This window comes from Acipenser ruthenus, chromosome 2, assembly GCF_902713425.1.
Source record: "Acipenser ruthenus chromosome 2, fAciRut3.2 maternal haplotype, whole genome shotgun sequence".
Classification (NCBI taxonomy): Eukaryota; Metazoa; Chordata; class Actinopteri; order Acipenseriformes; family Acipenseridae; genus Acipenser; species Acipenser ruthenus.
Genome location: NC_081190.1, coordinates 68,900,109 through 68,925,625, shown reverse-complemented (window position 1 = coordinate 68,925,625; position 25,517 = coordinate 68,900,109). Strand labels below are relative to the sequence as shown.

Genomic DNA, 25,517 nt, shown 5'->3' with positions numbered 1-25,517 from the left:
GCTCGACGGCTGCATTCGCCTGCGCTACTGCCAGTACCGCCACCTCTGCCAGCGTGGTCACTGCTGGAGTGTCCCGCACCGTTGCCAGGGTGGCCACGGCTGGGTGTGCCCAGCGGCGTTGCCACAGCTAACTACACGTCCAGAGGAGCCAGCATTTCCGCTGTAAAGTCACTCAGGCTTAGGGGGTAGAAAGGGCATTAAATGAGCACCCCCCCCCCCCCCCACCCCACCCCACCCCTGCTCTCGAGTGGCGCATATGGTAAAGGCACTCCGCGTGGAGTGCAGGATGCGCCCTACAACCTGGAGGTCGCCGGTTCCAGTCGAGGCTATTCCTCTGCTGACCATGGACGGGAGCTCCCAGCTCAACTAGACAGTGTGGATAAGCTATAAAAAAGGAAACATAGAATGTTAGTTTTATATAGCCAAGGCAGTTGAATTCAAATCTAGAGAAGTTATATTAAAATGGTATAATGCACTGGTCCAACCACACCTATAATACTGTGTACAGTTTTGGTCCCCATATCCTAAAAAAGACAGAGGCCTTGGAAAGAGTACAGAGGAGAGCAACATAATTAATTCCAGGATTAAAAAACAAATGAAGATAGACTGAAAGAGCTGAATCTATATAGCCAAGAAAGAAGGGCATATTCAGAACTGAGGGGAGAAGGAGCTTTTCATAGAAAGGGTGGTGAACCATTGGAGTTGTCGAAGCAGAGACTCTCGGATCCTTCAAGAATAGACTGGATGCTGTCATGAACAATATTGTAAAACCCTCTGTGACTACAATAAGACCTTTAGCTAGCCGCCTGGAGGAAGGGTGGTCCGTCTCACCACGGATTCCCAGAGGTTTTACTAAAGCGAGCGAGCATAGGTGGGCCGAATGGCCTTTTCTCCTTCTTGAATTTCTTAAGTTCTTATGTTCTTAGTTATATACAATATTCAATAAAAACTACAAGGCAAAAGTGTATATCAGTTGTATCATTTTTTTTTACTTTACAAAATATGGGTAATTTAGCAATCGATCAAACAGTAATCAAAATAGAACACATCTACTTATTAAGATAAGCGTTTACTTTAATGTATTCTCTTCTATAGAATCCAACTGGACTTTACATACTGCTACCTGGAAGTGGTTTGTGAAGCTGGCCCCTGGCACCGTCTCTTTTGCCACCATGGCTTTGCTGTTGGGTAAAGTGTGTTGTTTGTTTCAGTGGGTACATGTTGCTAAAAATACAAGTGTTTGTAGATAACTGCAACTAAGCAAGTCAAATCTAGTACTAAAATACGAATAACAAGAGGAAATTTGTAAATATTATTAAATTACTAAAACACCAACATTAGTTTATTAACCTCCTCCTCTGACTTTTCTGCTACACTAGCGACTCTTGTGTTCGGACGAGGCACCACCTTTTGTTTTGCAGCTGCTATACTGGATTTCCTGTTGACGACAGAATGTTTAGGAAAGTGCTGAAAGGTAGATATGCTTCCTCTTTTTATATCGATGCGGTTCCCAATAAGTGGCCAGTAAACACCCTTAAAGCGTAGATGACAGAAATAATAGGAGAACTGCTGAGGTCGCTCCCTGAGATTTTGTCGTATGTCATATTTTGGCGCATTCTTCCCAATTGGAAAGTGTACTGTCTGCGTTTCCTGGACAATTGGAACTGTTCACTCAACGAGAGAGGGTCAGTTGGTGATTGAGGTCCTGGGATAGCCCGATTTGGAGCAGCATCTGGATTTATATGACGCTTGTTTCAATTGATTTCTCCGTTGATGGCTGAAGCCTGGCTGGAAGAGGATGAGCTGCGAGATTTCAGGGAGCCCGAGAATAGACGGAACAGGAGAGGACACATGAACCCAGCCACAGGTATGATACAAGTTCAGTTTTAAAACTGAATTCATGTCTTTGTACCTTTTTACTCGCTGAACTATGTGTATTTCTAAAACACATTAAAAATTAATCTTTATTAAGCGTGCATCATTTTAGTGAGTTAAATGCTGTGCACAAATCATGCTTGGAATACAATAAGTGTTTTTTTCAAGTATCATCAGCCAATCTCGTCACTTAACTCACACTCAAAAACACAAAATTCTACCAAATTTGTCATCCTTGACCTTCATTATATTACTATAAAGAAGAAAAAAATCTGAAAATAAAAACATTCTAAACGTATTTATATAAAAAAAATATATAGTAAAACAAAATACAGCTGTGCCAGTTATACTGTACAACTAGGCTCTCGTTACGCTCGCGCAGCTTATTTTTTTAAGCGCCCAAACAAAAAAAGAATACTAAAAAAACAACAACTATCCTTAAACGCATGGTACGATTTGTCAAATTTCCAGTGGGGGGTTAAAATAGACAACAAAACATCATGGCAAGCCTTGATACATCTGTAGTACACAATTTAAACAGTTAAGATAATCACTACATTACTTATTTATACCGAATCAACTGCTAAAAAAAAATCTTTAGGAGTCACATATTTTCCAAATCTGCCATCATGCAGGATAAATTAAGTTATTATTTTTATAAATACGGTATCAAAAGGCAATAACAAAAACTACCTACTTTACAGCAACTAAAACATAGGCGCCAGACACGGGTGGGCCAACGGGCCACTGCCCACGCACTTTTTAAACAGGGGTGGGGGTGAGAGGGCCTACCCACCCACGTTCTTCCCAAACAGTGACACAGATAAATCAAATAAATCCACAAATTAAGACGACACCGGAACTGTGTTGATAGACAATAATCCTAACGTTTCGTAGCTGTGCCGCCAGCTTCTACATAGGTACACTGAAGAATGTGACTTAGCGAATGTTGTTACATTCGTCATTTTGTAACACTATAGAACTGCTGAAACATGTAGAAACATTTTCATGTAATTTGTGTCCAAAGCAGTAAATAACTGTAGAACTTTAAAAAAAAAGCTCCATAGGCTATAAAGCTAAACAAATACTTTGTAGACAGCTGTTTAATATTCTTTATCAGTATATTCTTTATCAATGTAAATGCTGTACATGGTCATTTTCTTTTTTCTTTTTTTTCTTTTTTTTTTTTTACAAAACAAATATTGAATTTATTTTGAAGTACATCAAACGGTGTTTGTGGGATACCACTTCCTACCCAACATTCAGATAACAAGCTCATTATTATTAGTAGTCGTAGTAGTAGTGTAGTAGTATTGTTGTTGCAAACTTTAAGTAACCAGTAGACTATAAATAACCTGCTTCAATATTTGACATAGTTGTTAAATTGGATTAATTCATTTAGACATATTCCCCGCCCCACATCGGCCCACCCACTTTTAGAAAGGCCCCGCGCCGTTGTCTGTAAGTCAGTATAATGCCAAAATGTTGCATTTGGTAAGTGCAGAACGGTTTGGGAAAGATGCCCTTCCGATGATTCCTCAGGAAAGCATGAAGTAGAGGTGCGTGACATACTGGAGTTTAATGACACATTTGAGGGATATGCGCCAAGGTCTGGGTACAATCCATCTGCTCCATGTCATATAGAAGCTGATGAATTCCTAACCTTGCCAGGGACCTACAGAGAGTTTGCTGAGAAAAACTGAGATGAATTTTGCAAAAGATTCATCCTCGTTTTTTTTTTCTTTTGATTTATCTATATTTTTTAGCATGTCTAGCAAAGCTTCTTCCACAGGATCCAAACTCTTTCTCTTCTTCCTAGCTGGGAATCAGAGACTCCTGGAACAGGTGCAGAATCTAGCTGACCTACAGATGCACTTTCTGTGTTGCTGCAAATATTGCTTCAGTTATTGGTGTGGGTTTCTGAATGTACGATGTTATCAACATATTAGTCTGCTTCTACTTAACATTGTCACTCTCTATTCTAGCGAATAGGTTAATTCAGGCAGGCGCATCACACAGGGCGAGGCAGACCACACACAGGTGGAGGGCAGGCGCAAACCCGGGACCTCTCGCACTAAAGCATAGCACCGATACCGCTGTACAAAAGAGCCGGCTCCTTTGCAAGGAGCGTATATCGGGCTTATGTCTCTGTGTGTGATTACGTTACCTACCACCCTGCTGCTGCCTGCCCCCGTGCACGCTACACTATGTTTCCCTCAACAAGCCAAACACATTTCTAGCGAACTTGCAAACTTTCACACATTTCACATGATTAAACTAGATTCTAGCGAACAAACAGCTGTATGTAATGACATCACAAGTTTTAAAAAAATGGTTATTGCACACATTTTCTTGATCTGAACAAAAAAAAAGTTTGATGCATTTCCATCCATTTTTTTCTATTCACTCGCTAGTATAAACTCTAGCAAATAACCAACCTCGCTGAGCATTCTGGTTATATAACATGTTGCTGGACTGAAAATGGCCTTGAGGTATGACACAGACCTGGTTTTTGGGATGGAACCGCATAACAGTCTTGCGTTTTGATTGGTCCTTGCCTGTCACAGGAATATGATGTCAACACGATTTCGGGGGGGGGGGGGGGGGGTGGAGGTGGAGAGGGAGAGAGAGAGAGAGATCTGGTTTTCAATTAAAATATAATGTGGTATTTTGCTGTACTATATAACAAACTATATAACCACCACCTCCCATATCTCTACCTGTCTGTCTGCTATCTCCTGGATGCACTCGCATCACCTCAAACTCAACCTCTCTAAATCTGACCTCCTTTTCTTTCCCTCCTCCTCAGCTAAGGAGTCACCCTGGACCCCTGCCTCTCTTATTCCCAGCACATCTCCACTCTGGCACACACTTGCCGATTCTTCCTGAGCAACATCCATAGAATCCGACCCTTCCTCACCAACTACACCACCAGGCTCCTGGTCCAGGCCCTGGTACTCTCACGCCTTGACTAATGCATCTCCCTCCTGGCTGGCCTCCCTGCGTCCGCCACCTGTCCACTCCAGCTCATCCAGAACTCCGCTGCTCGCCTGGTGTTCTCCCTGCCTTGCTTCTCCCACGCAACTCCACTGCTCCACTCACTCCACTGGCTCCCGATCACTGCTCGCATCCAGTTCAAGACTCTTGTACTCGTCTACAGATGCCTTGACCAGACTGCACCCAGCTACCTCCAGACCCTCATCTCTCCCTACACCCCCACTCGACCTCTCCGCTCCTCCTGCACTAGAAGACTGGCTGTACCTCCTCTACACTCCCCTGCCTCCACAGCCTGCTCCTTCTTCACCCTCGCCCCGCAGTGGTGGAATTACCTTCCTACAGATGTCAGGACTGCCCAGTCCCTGACCACCTTCCGGCGCCTCCTCAAGACTCACCTCTTCATACAGCACCTGTAGAACTCCTCTTTTCCCTCTGGACACTTTATCACTCTTCCTTAAATGCGCTTTACTTGCTCTTATCTGCTCCCTATTTTACTGCATTTAATCCTGTACTTTAGAGTACTGTAATCTGTCACAGGTGTTATTTAATCTGTAGTATTTTGTATTTAATTATATCCTGATGTAACTATCACTGACACTGTTATCTGCTCCGTTATTGAATCGTATTTTGTCATATACTTGTACTTGCTAGAACCAAAGTCATTGTATTTTTATTTTGCTCTTAATTGTATTATTACTTGTACTGTGATTCTTGAAATGTATTTTTGTTTACGACTGTAAATCGCCCTGGATAAGGGCGTCTGCTAAGAAATAAATAATAATAATAATAATAATAATAATAATAATAATACTTTATATAAATTGTCATGTTATGCACAAATGTAAGAATTGGCTTTCTGTGGTAATCACAGTTTTACATATAGACGAGCAGTCTATATGTCTATATGTAAAACTGTGATTACATTACAGATAAACTAATGAATCCTGTAACAAGACTAATAGTGGGCAGGCTATATATTTGCAATTAAAATAAATCATGCAAACGATTATAGATATGTGCTATTTGAAAGAAAAAAGTAGATCACTATAGAAAGTCAATTCTTACATTCGTGCATAACATGACAATTTATATAAAGTAATAGTCACCCATAGTTTGTTATATTAGTACAGCAAAATACCACATTATATTTTCATTGAAAGGTTCTGGAAAGCAGAAAGCTCAGAAAGCGCTCTCTCTCAGTTTTTTTCAATTTCAATTTCAATTGCTTTATTGGCATAACTGATTTTTTACAAGTATTGCCAAAGCAATGATGGGTAAATTCCATCTTTACAATGAACATTTAAAACGTATGTAAATAAAACAAAAACAACTCTCTCTCTCTCTCTCTCTCTCTCTCTCTCTCTCTCTCTCTCTCTCTCTCTCTCTCTCTCTCTCTCTCTCTCTCTCTCTAATCATAATGCCTCCAAGCTTTCATATGACAGACAAGGACCAATCAAAACACGAGATTGTTATGCGGGTCAGGTGGCCATATTGGTTTACACACAAACACAATTTTTGAAAAAGTCCATTGTAATGACACAGGATGATGCTTGTCAATTTTGGAGTTAATCAACTAAACCGTGTTCAACTGAAGCAATTTTAAGTTTGCCGCCATCTTGTTTTATGAAAGTTGCTTGGGCTGTGTGCATTTGGTTCAGTCGTTTTTTCCTTTATTAAAAGGCAATTAGAAAACCGGAAAAAAACTCGTTTTTTTATTAGCTCTGTGATCAGAGAAATAAAAAAAAAAGAATAAAAAACACAAAGCAGTTTTCCGATTTTATAGAATTAAATACAAATGCGATTTTTGGCTTGTTTCACCATCAGGTTTGTGTAGGGCAGAGGTGCACAATTGGCGGACCTCGGTCCGGGTCCGGACCGAGTGAAGGTTCTATCTGGACCTCGACACATTTCTCATAAATAATTGTTAAATTAAATACTGATGAAGCAACCCTTTTTTTCAATGTACACATACTGCGCTGGCTCAGCGCAGCTGGGAAGGTCCCGGACAGCGCCCCATACTACTGTGTGTTGTCCAATCGCGTGCGTTATTTAAATCACTTCACGAAACTCAGCCAATCAAAGCGAATGTTTACAATGCATGTTAGGAGACTGATGTTGTCAGAGAGAGAGAGACAGCGAGAGAAGCAAAAGCGGAAGCGAGAGGAGAAATTATAGAATGGCGTGCGCAAAAGTCAGGAAAGTCGATACAGAAAATCGAGCTTTCAAAGAGGAGTGGACAGACAAATATGCCTTTATCCTTCCCGCAGCGAGTGTCAAACCACTCTGCCTGATATGTTCAGAGACCGTGGCTCTAATAAAAAGTGCCAACGTGAAGCGCCACTACGAGACAAAGCACAGATCTTTTGAGCAAACATATCCACAGCAGTCTGAGATGAGGGCACGCAAAATAAACGAACTCAAAGCCCAGTATGATCGGTCCACCAGAGTCCTCTCCCATGCATTCACTGCCCAACAACGTGCAAACGAATGTTCACTAAAAATAGCTTGGATTTTGGGTCAACACCAAAAGCCATTTACTGACGGGGGAGTGGTGATGGAGTGCATGAATGCTGTTGCTGAAACTTTACTTGACGGTAAACAAAAAGACGAGCTGTGTGAAAAGATCAAGCAAATCCCAATGTCACGTACAACAGCAGCAAGAAAGAGTGAAATACTAACAGAGGATGTATTAACACAGCTTGATGAAGCTATTCGGAGTGCACCATGCATAGCATTAGCTGTTGATGAATCTACTGATGTGAGTGATAATGCCCAGCTTCTGGTGTATGTTAGATTTTACCACACAGAGAAGAAGGAATTCTGTGAAGACCTGTTAGGTGTAACACCACTCGAGACACATACAAGAGGAAAGGACATATACATGGCCATAAAGGAGATGCTGAGAAAGAGGGGGACAGATCTAAAACAAGTGGTCTCTATCACCTCAGACGGGGCCCCTGCCATGATAGGAAGAGAGAGAGGAGCTGTGGCACGGCTGAAAGAGGACAACCCTGATCTCACAGCTTACCACTGCATCATTCATCAGTCTGTCCTGTGCGCCAATCTGTCAGAAGAGTATGCTGAAGTGATGAATACAATGATGAAACTCATCAACTTCCTCAGGGCATCCTCATCTCATCAACATCGCCTGCTGAGAGAATTCCTGAAAGAAGTTGAGGCAAATGCAAATGACCTACTGCTGCACAACAACGTAAGATGGCTCAGTAAAGGCAGGGTGTTGGAACGCTTTTGGTCCATTCGAAAGGAAATAACAGCTTTCCTAGTACAGCTCAAGAGTCAGAAGGCAACACAGTTTTCACTTTTTTTGCAAGACGAGAGCAAAATGGATATTGTTGCTTTTTTGGTAGACATCACATCACACCTTAATGAGCTCAACGTGAAACTACAGGGCAAGAACAATTCAGTTTGTGATTTGATGACAGCTGTCCGCTCCTTCCAGAGGAAACTGGAAGTGTTCAAGGAAGATCTTCAAGGAGACTGTGCACACTTTCCAAAAGTGCAGGAACAGATTCAGGGTGAGAGAGATGTTTCTCCTCATGTTGACTTCATAGATAAGCTGATTGGAAACTTCAGAAATCGCTTTGACAGCTTCAGCCTTGGACAGCAGCTCCTTCTTCTCATTGAGAATCCATTCCTCATCACAGATGTCAGGGGATTTTCAAAGGAGGTGACACAGACCTTCAAGTGGGCACATGCTGGATCTCTACAGATGGAACTGATTGATCTGCAAGCAAATGTTGCACTAAGAGAGCACTTTCAACTAACTGATCATGACACTTTCTGGCTGCAGGCTGTGTCTGAGACTGTTTTCCCTGGTCTAACCAAAGTAGCACTACACACCTTGACCATGTTTGGCTCCACATACAGTTGTGAGTCTTCTTTCTCCACTATGAACATCATTAAAAATAAGTACCGTTCTAGACTCACCAATGAGCACCTACATATGTGCATGAGAATGGCACTGACTCCATTCCAGCCAAGGTTCAAATTACTGGCAGGGCAAGCAAAAGCCCATTTCTCTCACTAAAGAAGAGAGATGGAGAAGTGAAGTGGGAGAGAGTAGGAAAGATAAATATTAAACCTGTGTTTTCTTATTTGTTCAAAAATCAAAGCACTTTTTTCAGAAACAGGCACTTTTGTTATTTTTTTGTGAAGATGCAGTCTTGTTTTGCTTGAAATGAGAACATCTGTGATAGGCCTACTTTTATTTATGATTAGGCTGCATATTTATTTTACCTCATGTTTAATGTGTCTGCATTGAAAATGTGCAATAAATATTGTTGAAATGTTATTGAAATGTAGTACTTTGTTTATTAGCTATACATATACAAGAACTACATATGCCCCCAAATCATAGCGCACGTTAGACATTTTAATGGTTTGGACCTTTGGGGGGAGAAAATGTTAGTCACTGGACCTCTTTGAATTCTAATTGTGCACCCCTGGTGTAGGGTGTTAAGAATGTTACATACACATTCTTTATTTATTTATTTATTTTTTTGCCAAACCATATGCCCTGCATCCCAGTGACCCACTAAAATATTAACTGATTTGTTTTTATATACAGTAGTTGTAATTTGTTCACCCTGAAAACCTGGGGTTTGTTTGTATATCATACAATGTCGTACTGTATAGCGTTTGTATATAACGCTGCTCACACAGATTGCAGGTGATAACTGATCGAAAGGCCTATCATATTTGAATTTATAATCTCGCAATATAGAAACGAGCCCCCCCCCAGTTGTTTTTCTGTGCAAAAAAATTCTCATTGAGCTGTGTGACAGACTAGTATGGAAACGGGCGGGACGAGTGGTATACATTTTCACCTATTTAGCAGCCTCTTTTTGAGGATGTTAATTTGAAAGGTTTCTTAATTGAGCCGTCAGTTCTCGATTCTACGCTGACTAACCAGCAGACCAGTTGTAGATAATCGAACTCACCAGCCGCAGTGTCCCCGCCCTTCCAGTATAATTGACGCAGAGTGAGAAATACTAGTGAAAAGATTGTGCCAAAATGAAAAAAAACGAAATAAATTAATAAATGTAATGTATTTCGATTTTTATGTATGTATGTATTTATTTATTGATCTCGTTTGTTTATTTATTTATTTATTTATTTATTTATTTTTAATGTTGGCACCAATTATCCTCCATACTACTACTACCCGCGAAACAGAGCAGAACGACAGGTTTGTATTCACAAACACAGGTAAATAAATTGTGCACATTGAAGAAAATAGACTGCATATAGTTTGCGCTTCTTTGGAGTTTCAAAATGAACTGTTATATAATGAATATTTAACAATATTCAATAATGCAATTTTGGAGTAACAATCAGCTTGACCTATAGTGGGTCTGCATGTTGTGGTAATTAAATCAGATTATTATTATTATTATTATTATTATTATTATTATTATGTTTTAGTCAGGGATTTCCGCATTGTGTGTTTCACAGATTAGATTTAGGTGGTACAACAAGATGCAATGCATGATGCTGCAGCTGTCACTAAAAAAATACGGTTTTTATAAACTTGCTTTAGGCTTGTTGCGAATGTTTTTTTTTTTTTTTCTCCTGACGCTACCAAGGCGTAATTACCCCTCGCATTTAATTGTTGTGCATAAGCTTTCTTAACTGCAGCAAGGAGGTATGACACAGGCCCGGTTTTTGGGATGGAACCGCATAACAGTCTCGCGTTTTGATTGGTCCATGTCTGTCACATGAATACGTCGTCACACGAGTGGAAAAGCGTGCAGGCATTTTTAACATTGTGATCAGAGAGCGAGAGAGTGATCTGCTTTCCACAACCTTACCATTAAAATATAATGTGGTATTACACTGTACTGATATTACAAACTATGAGGAATTACTTTATATAAATTATCATGTTATGCACGAATGTAAGAATTGGCTTTCTGTGGTGGTGTACTTTTTTCTTTCAAGTAGCATATATCTATAATCGTTTTTGCGATATATTTTAATATAAAACATATACGCTATTGCAGTTTTGTTACAGGATACATTAGTTTATCTCTAATGTAATCACAGTTTTACATATAGACTGCCCCTGTTTTCATTTACGTCGCAAATTCTGGGCCGCTTTACTTTTCATATAATGTCCCAAATTCTGGGCCGATTTGGTTTGCAGATAACATCCCAAATTCTGGGCCGCTTTGGTTTTTAGATAACGTCCCAAATTCTGGGTCGCTTTGGTTTTTAGATAACGTCCCAAATTCTGGGCCGCTTTGGTTTTTAGATAACGTCCAAATTCTGGGCCGCTTTGGTTTTTAGATAACGTCCCAAATTCTGGGCCGCTTTGATAACATCCCAATTTCTGGGCTGCTCTGGTTTTCAGATAACGTTCCGAATTCTGCATTTTCGAATTCAGGCCAGTTTTTGAGATATTCTGCTTAGCTGACAGCCGAGTTTCTAAGTCATGCATGCACAGTTTACCATAGACCGTTAATTCATTTAAGAGTACATGAATCAAAGTTAATGTATTTTTTACTCTCCTCAGAAAACATTTAGGAACATGGTATACCAAAAAAAAAGAGGTCATCTCATTTGCTTATGTAATGTCCATCAATATATAGTGAGGCATAGGGGTTTATCAGAACTTCTGGGTTTAAGAGACCAGTGCCCTTCAACAACTTCAAATAAATCCTATTGTATTGTATTAGTCAGCATTTCCCTTATCTATTCCTGATCATTTATACTGTAGGTCAGGGGTTTTCAACCTTTTTTTGAAACTGTACCCCTTCTATCTGGAGGTTTCAGCTCGAGTACCCCTTTACAATTTTCGCTCAACTGAATGGTACCTCAGTTACAATAAAATGGAGAATAATCTGATGACCCCCCCACCCCCCCGTTTATTTAATAAATCTGGGTGACAAACTGCTGGTTTAGGACAGAACAACAAACAGTAAGCTTAATTCTTAAAACTTTTAACTACAAGTATTTGGATGCACAGAATTAAAAAGACAAGTATTGGGTTAGGGGCACACCTATTTTTTTGTAACTTTGACGGCCTTTTGTAAAAGTTTGAAGGCCTTTTGATACCCAGCATACACTGCAATACCCAGCAAAGTTATACACTGATATTCTGATAGCACAGCAATTCAAATGAAGTTTGTAATTGGTTATGATCCTCAAATACACAATAAAAAGTGATATTTATAGGGTATACAGTTATACAGCGATACAGTGATTTCGGACATCTAAGAACAGGTACTGCGAGCATCTGGATTCATACTCAGAGGTACTCTGTCGCCTCCTGGGACATTCACAGCTTGTTTGACACCCTCTTGTAGTTGCCCGTTTCTGCATATAAAGCAAAATGCTGTTTGTCAATCTCTCTTTTTTCTTATAAATCAGTCTTTGCAAGAATCATTCCAAAAACACTTGAATCAGTTAGGGACTACCAGTCTGACACTACAGGCCTTTAAATTGCAGTACCAATTTGCAAGTTGCTAAGTGGTTGTGTTCCTCAAATTTGCACTGCAAAGTGATATCTTAAAGAATAGGGTATATAGTGCTTTTTTTCGCCTCCCCTCGCTTTTGGTGCAAAACTGTGCTCCGATACACTCAGGCTGATACTGTGATCACAAAACACTTGGAATGGACTTAAATTGGTGCTTCTGTACTCTCTTTAGATGCACAACAATCTTAGCTAAAGAAAATGGGTTCCTTCGAGTTCGTAAGACCCACGACCGCCATTAGCTGAGCCTTACCCCGATGGTGTTTTTATAATGGGATTTGCCATAGGGAAGGGGGTGGTCTCTTATCATACCCGTATCTCCACGACCCCTGGGCCAACAAACTCAGAAGGACATTCTTTGCGTGCACAAGAGTCTTAGCTAAAGAAAGACATCAGCCACGGGTTCAAACGCCACCCCACCGCCAGATGGTGGGCGTTGCCCCAAAGGTGTTTTATAATGGGATTTCCCATAGACATTTTTCAGGGTGCTGTATCTCGGGTTCCGGGGGTCCCCAAGACTTGAAAATCGGTATGGAGGTCCACCTCGGGGCCCCTGTCGATCCCTCCAAGTGACGTGTCCCCAGCTAGAAAGGACACCAGTTTAGACTTTTTTTGCCAACCTGGAGCTCAAAAGCTATTGGAAATGCAACCTTGACATGCCATCATGCTGAAAATTTGTTGAAAATGCAGCATTTGAAAACGGGTGGCTCCCTGTGAAAGAGGGCCCCCAGACATGACCCTAGGAAGTTCAACCCGGTTTCTAGGCCCCGGGGTCATGGAGATATGACCCCGAAAAGGGTCGTTTTTGGACATTTTTGACAGGGCGTATCTCGGGTTCTGTGGGGGTTAGGAACTTGATTTTTTTTTGCGTTGGGGCCCCATGGGGCCCCGCACAAGGAGTCACCATTTTCATGGTTCAAATGCCAGGACGGCTTGGCAAAGTGAATTTTTTCGTCATGACATGAGTTTTTGGATGAACCTTTTTAGGGGGTGGTTTGGGGTGCTCCCCTGAGTCTATATCACTTTGAATGGTGGTTCTACGTGCTCGGGTTCGAGAGATATGCCTGAAAATGTGTTTTATAACACTGCCATAGACATGAATGGGGCTGAATACCCGAAAATATATTTTGCAAAGAATTGCTACGGTGGGTGTATGCGTGCAGGGGTTGCTTGGTGGTGTGTGCGTGCAGGGGTTGCATGGTGTGTGTATGTGTGCAGGGGTTGCATGGTGGGTGTATACGTGCAGGGGTTGCATGGTGGTGTGTGCGTGCCAGGGTTGCATGGTGGTGTGTGGAGTGTGTGGAGGGGAATTGGAGTTCAGGTTTTGCGCACAAGAGGGGCGGGGAAAAGACTGGGAAGGGTAGGGTAAAAGAAAAATTACTACAATCATTTATTTTCACTTTCGACTCCCAGTCTCCTTTCCCTCACTTTATGATTTTATTTTGTGATTTTTTAATTATTGTCAAAATAAACGGCCTTCATCTACTCACAGTTGCAGTCTCATTTCTGTCCAAAAAGAACCTGAAACACTACAATATATTGATGGACGTTACATAAGAAAACGAGATGTCCTTTTTTTGGAATACCATGTTCCTTCCCAAAAATGTGTTTTAATATTAGCCTTTAATAAAGGAAAACGACTGCTTAAATTAATTTTCATGTATCTATTTCAGTGCAATGTAGTTTCTTCATGTAATAAGAAATACGTTTTTTAACATTTACATTTTTGTTTTTTTCATTAAAAAAAAAAAAAAAAAAAGATTTCTGGGGAGAGTAAAAAATACATGAACTTTGATTAATGTACTAAGGGTTACTCTCAAATGAATTCACGATCCAGTTTATGGTAAACTGTGCATGCATGACTTAGAAACTCGGCTGTCAGCTGATTCCCCAAAACTGGGCTGAATTCGGAAATGCAAAGCGGCCCAGAATTTGGGATGTTATCTAAAAACCAAGGCTGCCCAGAATTTGGGACATTATCTAAAAACCAAAGCGGCCCAGAATTTGGGACGTTATCTAAAAACCAAAGCGGCCCAGAATTTGGGACATTATCTGAAAAGTAAAGCGGCCCAGAATTTGGGACGTAAATGAAAACAGGGGCAGTCTATATGTAAAACTGTGATTACATTAGAGATAAACTAATGTATCCTGTAACAAAACTGCAATAGCGTATATGTTTTATATTAAAATATATCGCAAAAACGATTATAGATATATGCTACTTGAAAGAAAAAAGTACACCACCACAGAAAGCCAATTCTTACATTCGTGCATAACATGATAATTTATATAAAGTAATTCCTCATAGTTTGTAATATCAGTACAGTGTAATACCACATTATATTTTAATGGTAAGGTTGTGGAAAGCAGATCACTCTCGCTATCTGATCACAATGTTAAAAATGCCTGCACCCTTTTCCACTCGTGTGACGACGTATTCATGTGACAGACATGGACCAATCAAAACGCGAGACTGTTATGCGGTTCCATCCCAAAAACCGGGCCTGTGTCATACCTCCCTGGATATAAAATAATCACGTCCGGGTGTGGGGAGTAGAGCGAATATGTATGTGGGCGGTACAATCATCGATATTTATTCAAATGATTTTATTTTGTGTGACCAGTTAATCGATTTTGAGGGTTAACTGACAGCCCTAGTGTGGGGGTGAGAGATAAGGAAAGAGCGTCGGATATTGAGAAAAACAGAAGGAGAGAAAAGTACGAGAAATCGTGGTTTTGTACGGGGAAGAAGGAGCAGCAGCCAATCCCTGTTTAAATCGACTGATTGTATGTTGTATCAGTTAGGACCTGAGAGGGGTTAGGTTTGGTTTTGTTTTGTTTATTTTGTTTGGTGAAAAATAAACACGCTACAGCATTTTTGATTTGCACTTCCTGGTTGTTTGCATTTTGTTGAAAAAACGAAGTCTTAATGAAGCAGCAACATAAAAGCAACATAGAGGAAGCTACATCATTACAGTATTTGTTATCACTTAAAATGAACACAGCAAATGTTTGCCTTATTGACACACTGCCTTTTACACTGCATTTAAAAACCAGGCAGCCGGTTTAGTTTGCTTCTGGTAAATGATTGAACGCACTGCATAGAACTGCACGATTTCTTTAAAATGTCTTCAACAGAAAAATACATCCGCTGCATCAAAGATTAGACATACAAAAACAAAATATTTGCAATTTAGCATTTACTGTTTTTCAGGTAAGCATTTAAATATTTAGATTTTTTTTTTGGTATAACTAGAGAAAATGATACTTTTTGAATATGACAACACACATTTTCTGCTTTAAAAAATATTATGTTTAATTGAAATACATATTTTTAAACGGTGAAATGCCTTGAAATGAGCCATTTTTTAGTGTGAAAAAAATACAGCCCTATTGACTCAACAAGCTTCAGGTGTGTCCTTTTAAACCAGGAGTGGATCAAACTGCCATGCAATGGGAGTCTTATTTCCATCCCTGCTGTAGGCTGTGTCATAAAAATAAGAGGTTTAATAATGAGAGCTGTAATATAAAATTCTGAAGATGACAGTATTTTCAATAGGATTTGAATAGCAGTGAAGTACTGCCATTCCAAAAGTGTGTCTGGGCTTGATTCAAAAGTGTGACCTTCTGAGTTGGAAGTGAAGTTGTCAAGTTAGCAAACAAATGCCCAACAATTTATTTCCCAGAATTAGTTTTGCCTAGGAAAGCATGGGGTTTGATGTAGTTGCCTGTGGGAGCCACATGTATGTTTAGACAAAAGTGCAGCTCCCCCGTTTCCTATTATCTAAGCAGTAAGAGATTGGTTGCTTGCTTATGAATTTCTATGCAATTTACAAAGGAAAGCATGGGGTTTGAGGTACAGTAGTTGTCTGTGGTTTAAAAGAGCATCTCCCCTCTTCCAAAGTGTCCTTTTTAAATAAGTCGCCAGCATTATTATTATTATTATTATTATTATTATTATTATTATTATTATTATTATGTAATTTAGCAGACACTTTTATCTAAAGCGACTTACAGAGACTTGGGGGTGAACTATGATTCACAACTGCTGCTGCAGAGTCACTTACAATAAGACCTAGGTTTTATGTCTCATCTGAAGGACATTGACGACACAGTTTACTACCCCAAGTCTTTCTTTAAGGGAGGGTAAACTGTCAAATACCGTCTGCGGTGTACATTTGTGTGCTTACTGAAGCAAAGACAGTTCAATAATATTTTGCTTTTTAAAAACATCTTCAGCTGTGAATCCTGCGCATGTCAGCCTAATTTTGTTATTCTGAAATCCGTTTGATGTTTGATGATTCGCCGTAAAGCCATGAGCAGCTTTGAGAGAAGATCAGCAGCAACATTTATCTCAGTCAAGCACTGCGGGGAGCAGCAGACCTAAAGATTTCACCATTAGCCCCAGGGAAAGCTGCTGGCAATATTTATACTCTTCCTGTACATCCTTAATGAGGCAATATTGAGAGAAAGGTTAAAACTTTGTTTGGTTGCTTATTCATTTCTATGCAATGCACAGTAATTGGAAAAATAGATGTTTGTAGATACAACAGTACAGTACTTCTTATTACTACAGAGCTTTTTATGAAAGTGGCACTAGTTACTCACGACGGCTCATGCTGTATGATACATTTGTGTTTCCCACATCCTGTTCATACTGTACATGGGCAATTCCATGATAAAGTGACCATGGCGTGTATATTTATGCAGGCTGTATTATTTCTGTTCGGTTTGTGCCTTTACAACCATTTAAAGTTTCTGTTTAAAGTAGAAAAAAAGCAGCATTTTCAGAAGTCTGACTTCCATACATTTTAGGTATCAGTGGTAGGATAAATGTTTAAGTTACACATTTGTAAATATGTCACATTTTGACACTGGGTCTGTAATACCAAATTATTAATATTACATTTTCTTGGGATGAAGGAAATTATTTTACAGTGATTCAAAATAATGGTGTTTAAATAAAACCAAATGTCACATCCATAACAGTGCCGCTAGTTAAATTGGCAAAATTAGTGGCATTGTGCTAAAAACACTTGTATACTACACACAAGGTTTCATTTTAAATGTTCTATCATTTTCATTGATTTAAGATTATGGAAGGCCATCCGGGTCAAAAACTTGTTATTTAGTATGCGTTTCAAATATTTAGTACACATTCTAATTTGATTTTAGTACGTGTTGTAATTCTAATTATTACACATACTATTTTGGCCAATCAGATCACTGAAAATGAAATGAGAACCAATGAAATTAAAGAAAATAGTATGTGTCATAAATTATCCAATTAAAAGTCACCTTACATCTGTCATTCCTGCCCAATTTGTGGCGGTATATGGACTTGGTAAAGTCTAATGAAAGATGGATAGACCATAACAAATTATATTTGGACTGAGCTGAATAGGGTACTTCTCTGGGGTCTTCAAGTGGGCACCTTCCATCCTTAGTGTTTTGTCGACTAGCCCACAACATCTTAAGAGGGCTTGACAGTGATTCTGGCATCCCAGCATTACCCCCCTCCGTCCCCCACTCAGCTAAACCCAGCTTAATTACCTTCCTTTACATCGACGTTGCTTTCTTTATACTGTGCTTGAGATCCCCAACCAGAATCTTTTCGTCTCAACCAGAGCCAGTTGCAGCTCCTCTTTGCTGCTTCAGAGAAGTTCTTCACTATGCGTCGCAACTCTAGACCACTGAATCCGATATCTCTGAGAAACCGGGGTGTGGAGTGTGTCACAAATCCTCGACAACCCCACCTCCACTGGGTAAACCTGGTCTCTCCAGTCTCGCTGTTCCGCTTCAGCAGCTAGTTGAGCGTACCGAAGTTTCTTCTTTTCATATGCCTCATCCACAGCATCCTCCCATGGCACTGTTAACTCTACCAGGTGAATAAGGCATGCTGATCCAGACCACAAGACAATATCAGGTCGAAGGTTAGTGGTGGCAATCTCAGGTGGGAAAATAAGCCGTTGTCCAACATCTGCCAGCATTTTCCAGTCTCTAGCAGCTTCCAGTTGTCCTAGATGAGTTTTGGTTTTAATACCTTTTCTTGGAGGTTGCTCTCCTGGATGGAGGAATGTTGTTCTTCGTGTGTCATATATTGCTGGAATTGGTGGCAACCTGTTGGTCATGCTGCGCTTGTCTTCCAATGCTAAGGCCAAACATCGCAGCACCTGGTCATGACGCCAAGTAAACCGTCCTTGGCTAAGACCCACCAAACATCCTGTCAAAATGTGTCTAAATGTAGCTGGCGATGAACACAAAGGACACCATGGATCCTCTCCTACCCATAGATTAAGGTTATGTGATGATGGGAGAACATCATATGTTGACCTGATGAGGAAACTGATCCTGCTCTGTTCCATTGTCCATAAATCTCAGCAGCTGATCTTGCGTTGTTCCACACTCCTATCTCGTCCATTCTCCCTGCTTGGCCTGGGAAACAGCCTTTACGCACCTCATCCTCTCCTCCTGCTTTTGCACCTCATTGATACCAGCTTCCTCTGTTGAGCTGGGGCTGCTTTGTGCCAAGTAGGAGGAGCTGAACTGGGACCAGAGTTTATTAATCTTGTCAGTCCTGCTGACTGAATTACCAGACAGTTTTTTCACTGAAACCTTAACATCATGTCTCTGTGTCCTATATGTGAAATGTAGTGTTAATGTGTAGTGTTAGTGTTAAATATTTTGTGATATTAAAAAAAAAAAAAATCTGTATATATTGGACAAATGTCCATTAAAGCTTTTTTTTTCTTCTTTTTTTAAAACAAGATTGTAATTAATTTCTTGATTACAGTTCAGATGCCATCGCATCCATAATGCCGTGTCACATCCATAGCACTGGACTTTGGGTTGTAATGTTAAAAAAAACCTGATATATTAATTAATATGATTTTGGGGAGCAGCCAAGTCTTTCTTACAAAATTACATTCAATGTTTTGAAAACATGTAAAGTGACCCAGCAATGCTTGTCCATTTCTGTTACACCCATAACGTGAGTTTCTTTGGGCAACAACATTTTTTTTTTGTGAGACTTTGAACCATGAAATTAACAGGACACAGCTTAAAAATATGTTATCTAAATAGTCTATAATGTTTCTTTAATTCATTAAAGGAGTCTTTGTGTATGGTAACAAAGTTCAATTTTGTGTGCAAATGTCACATCCATAACATGACACATTTAACATGGTGTAACAAGATGTAGGAACCAATGTGTTCTGTGTGTTGCATTTTGTTACACTTCCAAACTCCAGTAAATCAAACCAATACTCTTATTTGGAGGTTTATTTAATTTTCTGGGAATCAACATTCACATTTTACATAATTCTGTCGGGAATTTTTTTTTTTTCCCCTAGTTGGCATATTCAGTTCATTATATCTGTTTTATAAAAATCGGTGTATGGTACATCAAGGGTCATTTGTTTCCTGTATAATAAAGAGAAAGCAAGGCAGCCGACTCAGTCAGAACTTCCTGAACTACCACATTCCAGTTACAGTGTCCTGATTGGCTGGTGCTAATTCACCAATCGGAGTCCTCCTGCCCTCATACTGTTGTTATCTGGGGCTGTGTGGTTTTATTTTTTTCCACACACTGGAATACAACATGGAAAGTGATGGAGGGATGTGATCCCAATGCCACATAGACACCAATAAAAGCAATCAATATACCACAGCAGGTAAGAGTTACTTTTTTTTATATATTGCTGCAAAGGTGGACTATAACAACAGATTCAAATTGCAAAAAAAACCCTCAAAAAACAACAACAAAAAAAATCTGGATGAGAACGAGAAAGATACAAGAGAATAAGCCTCTTCAGTGAAAGGGCTTGGCCAGCAGTTTACAGCAAAAAACAAAGGGAGCAGCCCATCATTACATAAACAGGTGGAAAGTGTGTCTCTTAACACCTGAGGATTGGGATGGTAATTGTTTTTTTTCCAGAACTGGTTGCAGATATTTTTTTCTGAATCTCCACAAACTTATTTCCTCTCTAACATAAAATAACTTGTACTTAAAGTAGTTTGTGGTATTCCTTTTTCATGTTGCATTTAACGTTTCCGAACGTTCCTTTCTTTTGTTGCATTCATTTTCAATATTTAAAGTGCCCGTGAAAGGAACATTTAAAAGTATATTTTCACTTTTAAGGAGTAAAAGAACCAGGGAAAGGAAAAGTGGGTAATTCTGGGGTCCAAATTGAAGGACTGGTTTAAAGTTCTCTCTTAACAGTTGGCTGGGGATCATAGAAATCCCTGTGGTTTTGGGTGAAGGCTGCTATAAGTCAGATGAGTATTCTTACAGCTGCTTCTCCAGACTCCAGGGGATAGAGAGTACTTGGTCCTGGACAGTCATTTGCGCTGCAGTTTGAACGGTAACTGACTAGAAACACATTTGCTTTGCAAGTTCAATCTTGTGATGTCTGCATCCCAAGCACCACAGTTTCAAAACACAGAATTCATTGCAAAATTGAATGGAGGGTCTATAGGTTTTACAACAAAATGCAGAACCTATGAGACAGAATGCTTAGGTGATTATTTTTATTTAATTTGTCTTTCCACTGGTCCTCCTGCCACAAAATTCAGTTGTTGGTTTGTTACTGTGGAGCCTGGATATTCTGGATACACACTCCAATGTGACTTGCCTGCCAGATGTAAAACTGAGAATGAATTGGAAACAAGCTGAATGCATACACAGTTTAGAAAGGTGGTGCAGCATGCACTACCGCTGCCTAAAAAAAAAAAAAAGTCGAGTGCTGACTTTTCCTTGATTTTCTGAGATCTTTTGCCGGGTTGAAATGTAACAGAGCTGTTTCTGTTTGCACAAACAGATATTAATTGCATTTACATTGTGTTAATTGCTTGGCTTGTTTTCTACAAAGGAAATGAAATAAAGTCCTTTTAAAAATTTCACAAACACATGTGCCCATGAGATGTGCAGCCTTGCATGGAGGATATACTGCAGATTATGTCTCTTAGTCAATGCAAGGAAGGAAATGTAAAAAAAGATACCCGTATAGTTATTTTTTCCATTGCTTTTATTTTGTCTGCAATCTGAATTTCATTGCAGTGTTACAGAACTGCTTCTAAGATTATTTTGTTACCAAATTCCTTGAACTAATGAGTTCTTCAAAATAATCTAGTCTAACTCGAACTAAACACAAAAAAACACAAGTCTGACGTTCTAAACTCTGCTGTGATGTTATGGTCATAGGATACAAAACCTATTTTGGTTCTTTACTACCTTAATGCTCGTATGTAATTCTTGTGGGACATTCAGTACAGTAACCCTTATAAAAGTGTCCCTTTGTAAAAGCATAGTAAAGTGTAATAAAGCATTGTAAAGAATAGCAAAGTGCGGTAAAGCATATTAATAAACATGGCAAACATGGGTAAACTATGGTAAATAAATAGTATCGCCAGGGAAAATCATAGTAACTGCAAGAAATACCTTGCAAAAAATACAGTGGTAATTTTTTATAAGTGAAGTGTACCTTTTTTTACCATGCAGTATGTATTTTTGGGGAAAAAAATGTTCTGAGCTTTTTATATATTACAAATACTAAAAATAAATCAATAGACTTGCTACTGTTATAGCCAGTTTGTTATGTTTACTATTGCACATTATGTACTGCGTAGGTCTAAGTATTATCTTCTTACTTTTTATTATACTTCTCAGCAGTGTTTCTGCAGAGGTAGATGTGTTTATGTTTTGTTTTTCCATGATGTAAAACTGTGTTAACTGCATTGTTTTAATGCAATGCAGGATTAGCACTGTTTAATGTAGAAGTGATTAGAGAGGTTTTGACAAGACAGAGACTGTTTTGGATGCTCATTAGAGAAGTGACACAGTACACCCATTACTTACGCTCATTAGGCTTAGCAAAGGCTGTGCCGGAGGGCTAATGAAGGTTCTCGGTAAACAAATCACTGGTAGAAGTTATAGTTTTTGTGAAAATAATGTTAGTTCTTATTTTTATGTGACAGCAGCAAAGTGTGCTAATTAGCAGCTGTAAAGAAATGAGACATTTTTTCCACACAGTTTAAAACCTAAAGCCTGTACAATGTGGCAGCATTTCTTTCCGAATACAGTCAGCAGCAGACATTTTTAAGGGTTTCGTGGCAGACTATGACTTCCGGATGTTAAATAGGTACACGGCTGGACTTTTACTGATTTTTATAGGCTGTTTCTTTTGCAGCAGATTGATTTACAGACATTTGTTTGAACAATAATTACCTCCGCTGAGTGACAGGGATATAATGAAGTGCTGGCACTTTAGTGTTTTACATATAAAGTGAGAATTATGAGTCAATGTTGTGATTAAAGTAGTTTAGGACATTCTTTGGTACATGCTACTGACATTATGAGGTCCCGGGGCTATAAGGAGGTTCCTGTTTGTCTGTCTTTTTATTTGTACGCAAGCCACTCTTGCATTTTTTAAATACTTTATTTAGAGAACTGCAGAGTCAATTTTGATAAAACTTTTTAAAGATATATTTAACCAACAGTTAATGAGAGTACATGTATAGTATGGTGTAAGAATCTGAGAAAATATAGAGGAGCCTTTGTATGTTTCTGTCTGCCCCTCCGTGGCTGCAACTTACATGATACTTATGGACTTAAAATATTTTTGACACCTTGATGATCTGATCACCTATAAATTCATTTTCTTGCAGTTTGTAGCTGGTCTTGTCTTTAGGCTTTGCCATGTGCTTGCTAGTTGGTTCTTGAATTTTATTGGACTGGCAAAGACCACTCAGTGTTTCTCAAAGCATAGAATAAAATATGTCTGCTAATGACATCTTGCAATCAGAACATTCTATATAGCCTATAAATGGGCAAAGTACTCAGTTTCAATTGAAGGTTATGAAGTGTGCTATCATTTAATCTGTGATCCTTGGAGCATTGTTTTGTAAGTTGTGAAAATGTTCCTTTTTCTGTATGGGCATGCATTTTTCATGTCTGAATATTCAGTGAACAACTGGATTTGTATTTAATGTTTTGAGAAATACGAACAGTTAAATAAACCACGTATCAAACCAAATTACTGTGAGGTTCTTTGCTCCGACTGTGAACTTGCACAACCTGTGTTTTCCATAGTTCTGATCCCTATTTAATGTTTATTTACAGAGAATCACATTGCCATTGGATACATTGAATGGGGGAGATATTGTAAGTCTGGAAATCTTCAAGGGCAAGCAAGAGTTTGCACAGTCAGTCAGAGAAAGGGAAGAGCAGGCAAAACATCTTGAATGGCAACGCTGCTATCAACATCTAGCAAGCAAAGTCAGAAAAACATCTTTAACCAGCAGCTCCAAACATGAACGAATAAGTCAGAGAAAAGGGAGTTTGCTTTTAATAATTGGACTGCAACACTGCTAATACCATCCAGAAAATCCCCACATACATAATATGTCAGAGCTCTGAACATAACATCTAGAAAACACCCAATAATTAATAAACTTGAAGAAGATTCAAATATTGTTTAAAGGACATTAAAATACAAATAACTTCATTACAAATAACTTCACTACCTGGGATTGTCATTAAAGAGGAGGACAGCTAATGATTTAAAGACTCAATTAATGGACTGAATTGATCTACCAGGAATGGTCAATTTTATTGGAAGAATTTGTGTTTTGTTGTAAGACTGAAAGGGGACATCGCTCTACAAGACGTCGCGCATGCTCAACACTGCATCAACCCTGAGAAACAAACTGAGTATTACCAATTAAACTAAAGAATAGAAAGGGTTACAGAAACTATACATGGACAATTAAATGTATATTTGCAGAAATGTTGATGCAAAAAGGGTGTGTGTTATATTTTGTTTTCTTACAAAAAGAAAGGCTAGTTTTAATCTTCCATGAAAGTGAATTACAGCTAACAGCTGGAATTGCAAGGCGATGTATGACCTTAAATATGGGGTGCTGAATCTTATTTTTTTTAAAGAACAGATAAATGGGTGTTAAAATGTTTTTGTGTCGTGATTCTAATTAAAGGATATATATTCAACAACTGGTTGATACAGAATTTAGAACAGTTTCGTAATATCCTATTAATTCGAATTCAATTTATATGAATTTATATACTCACTCAAACAAACAATTATCCTGCGTATTCATATTATATTTACTGACTTAAGAATATAATTAGAATAGACAAATTATAGAACATTAATGTATTGATTTCACTTTTAATTGATATTTACACTGAGATTTTGCCTCCATATTGCTTACTGAGATTAATGTGCTGCTTTATAATATTTTGAAATTAACCTGCTTTCCTGCTTTCGTACTGCATTTTATTCACAAACCTTTGATAAGTTATAAAAGCAATTGTTTCCTCGCGATCTTGAGCCTGTTTGGGAGACATTTGTAATTAATAATGCTAACTGAATTAAACCATTACACACATTAATTATCTTCATTGGGTATCTGAACACCCATTCTACCTTACAATATCAAAACAAAATAATTTCAAGTATTTAAAGTGGTTATAGCTAATGAAATGATTACATATTATCTAACCAGTTGTCCATTAAGTATGTAGGTTACATTTAAAACAGGTTACCTAGGTTAAAGAAAGCTCTTAGTTTGCATGCCTGTCACTTCCGAGGACAGTGCGACTGCATGTTAATGGCTGCTTCTGTTAGGGGAAGCTGCTGGATAGTAAATGACAGAAAAGGTGTTGAAGGGATTGGCCAAGGAAGCGTACGACTACTTCAGAAAGGCATGTATACTAGGTTTTAAAATGAAAACACAATATGTTTGCTAAGACACGCTACTTTAAAAGTTACATGTGAGACCTACGTCCTGTAGTGAAAAGAGGTGCACAACAGGTAAGGTCTGTGGAATCATTTTGTTTGCTATAACCTCATAAGGAACGGTCTGTCAGCTTTTCACACAAATCCTCTAGTTGATAAAAAAAAATGCCAAGATCCATAATTCCCTCCAATATAATACAAGTTTAATTAAAATGCAATTTTATATGTCAATGCAACCAGATTGATTTTATTTTATAAAGTACATTTAGCACCTGTTTTAAAGATGATCTGATTTTATTATGCTTTGTTTTTCAACTCAGGTACGAGGTAATTCCCTAGCACCATGTTTGCCTTAGTCAGTCCAGTTCACTACCTTTGTGAAAGAGCTACTGTAT

General features: G+C 38.9%; 1 protein-coding gene across 2 annotated transcripts in view; it reads left to right on the top strand.

The window, feature by feature from the left end:
- Positions 1–1,371: 1,371 nt before the first annotated feature.
- The window catches only part of LOC117408318 (SH3 domain-containing protein 19-like), a 55,227-nt gene continuing 31,081 nt past the window's right edge, over positions 1,372–25,517 (top strand). For both annotated transcript variants that reach the window (XM_034013214.3, XM_034013213.3), the window contains exon 1: positions 1,372–1,867. In XM_034013214.3, the coding sequence (XP_033869105.3) occupies positions 1,774–1,867 (94 nt within the window). In that variant the 5' untranslated portion in view covers positions 1,372–1,773. The remainder of the gene's footprint in view (positions 1,868–25,517) is intronic.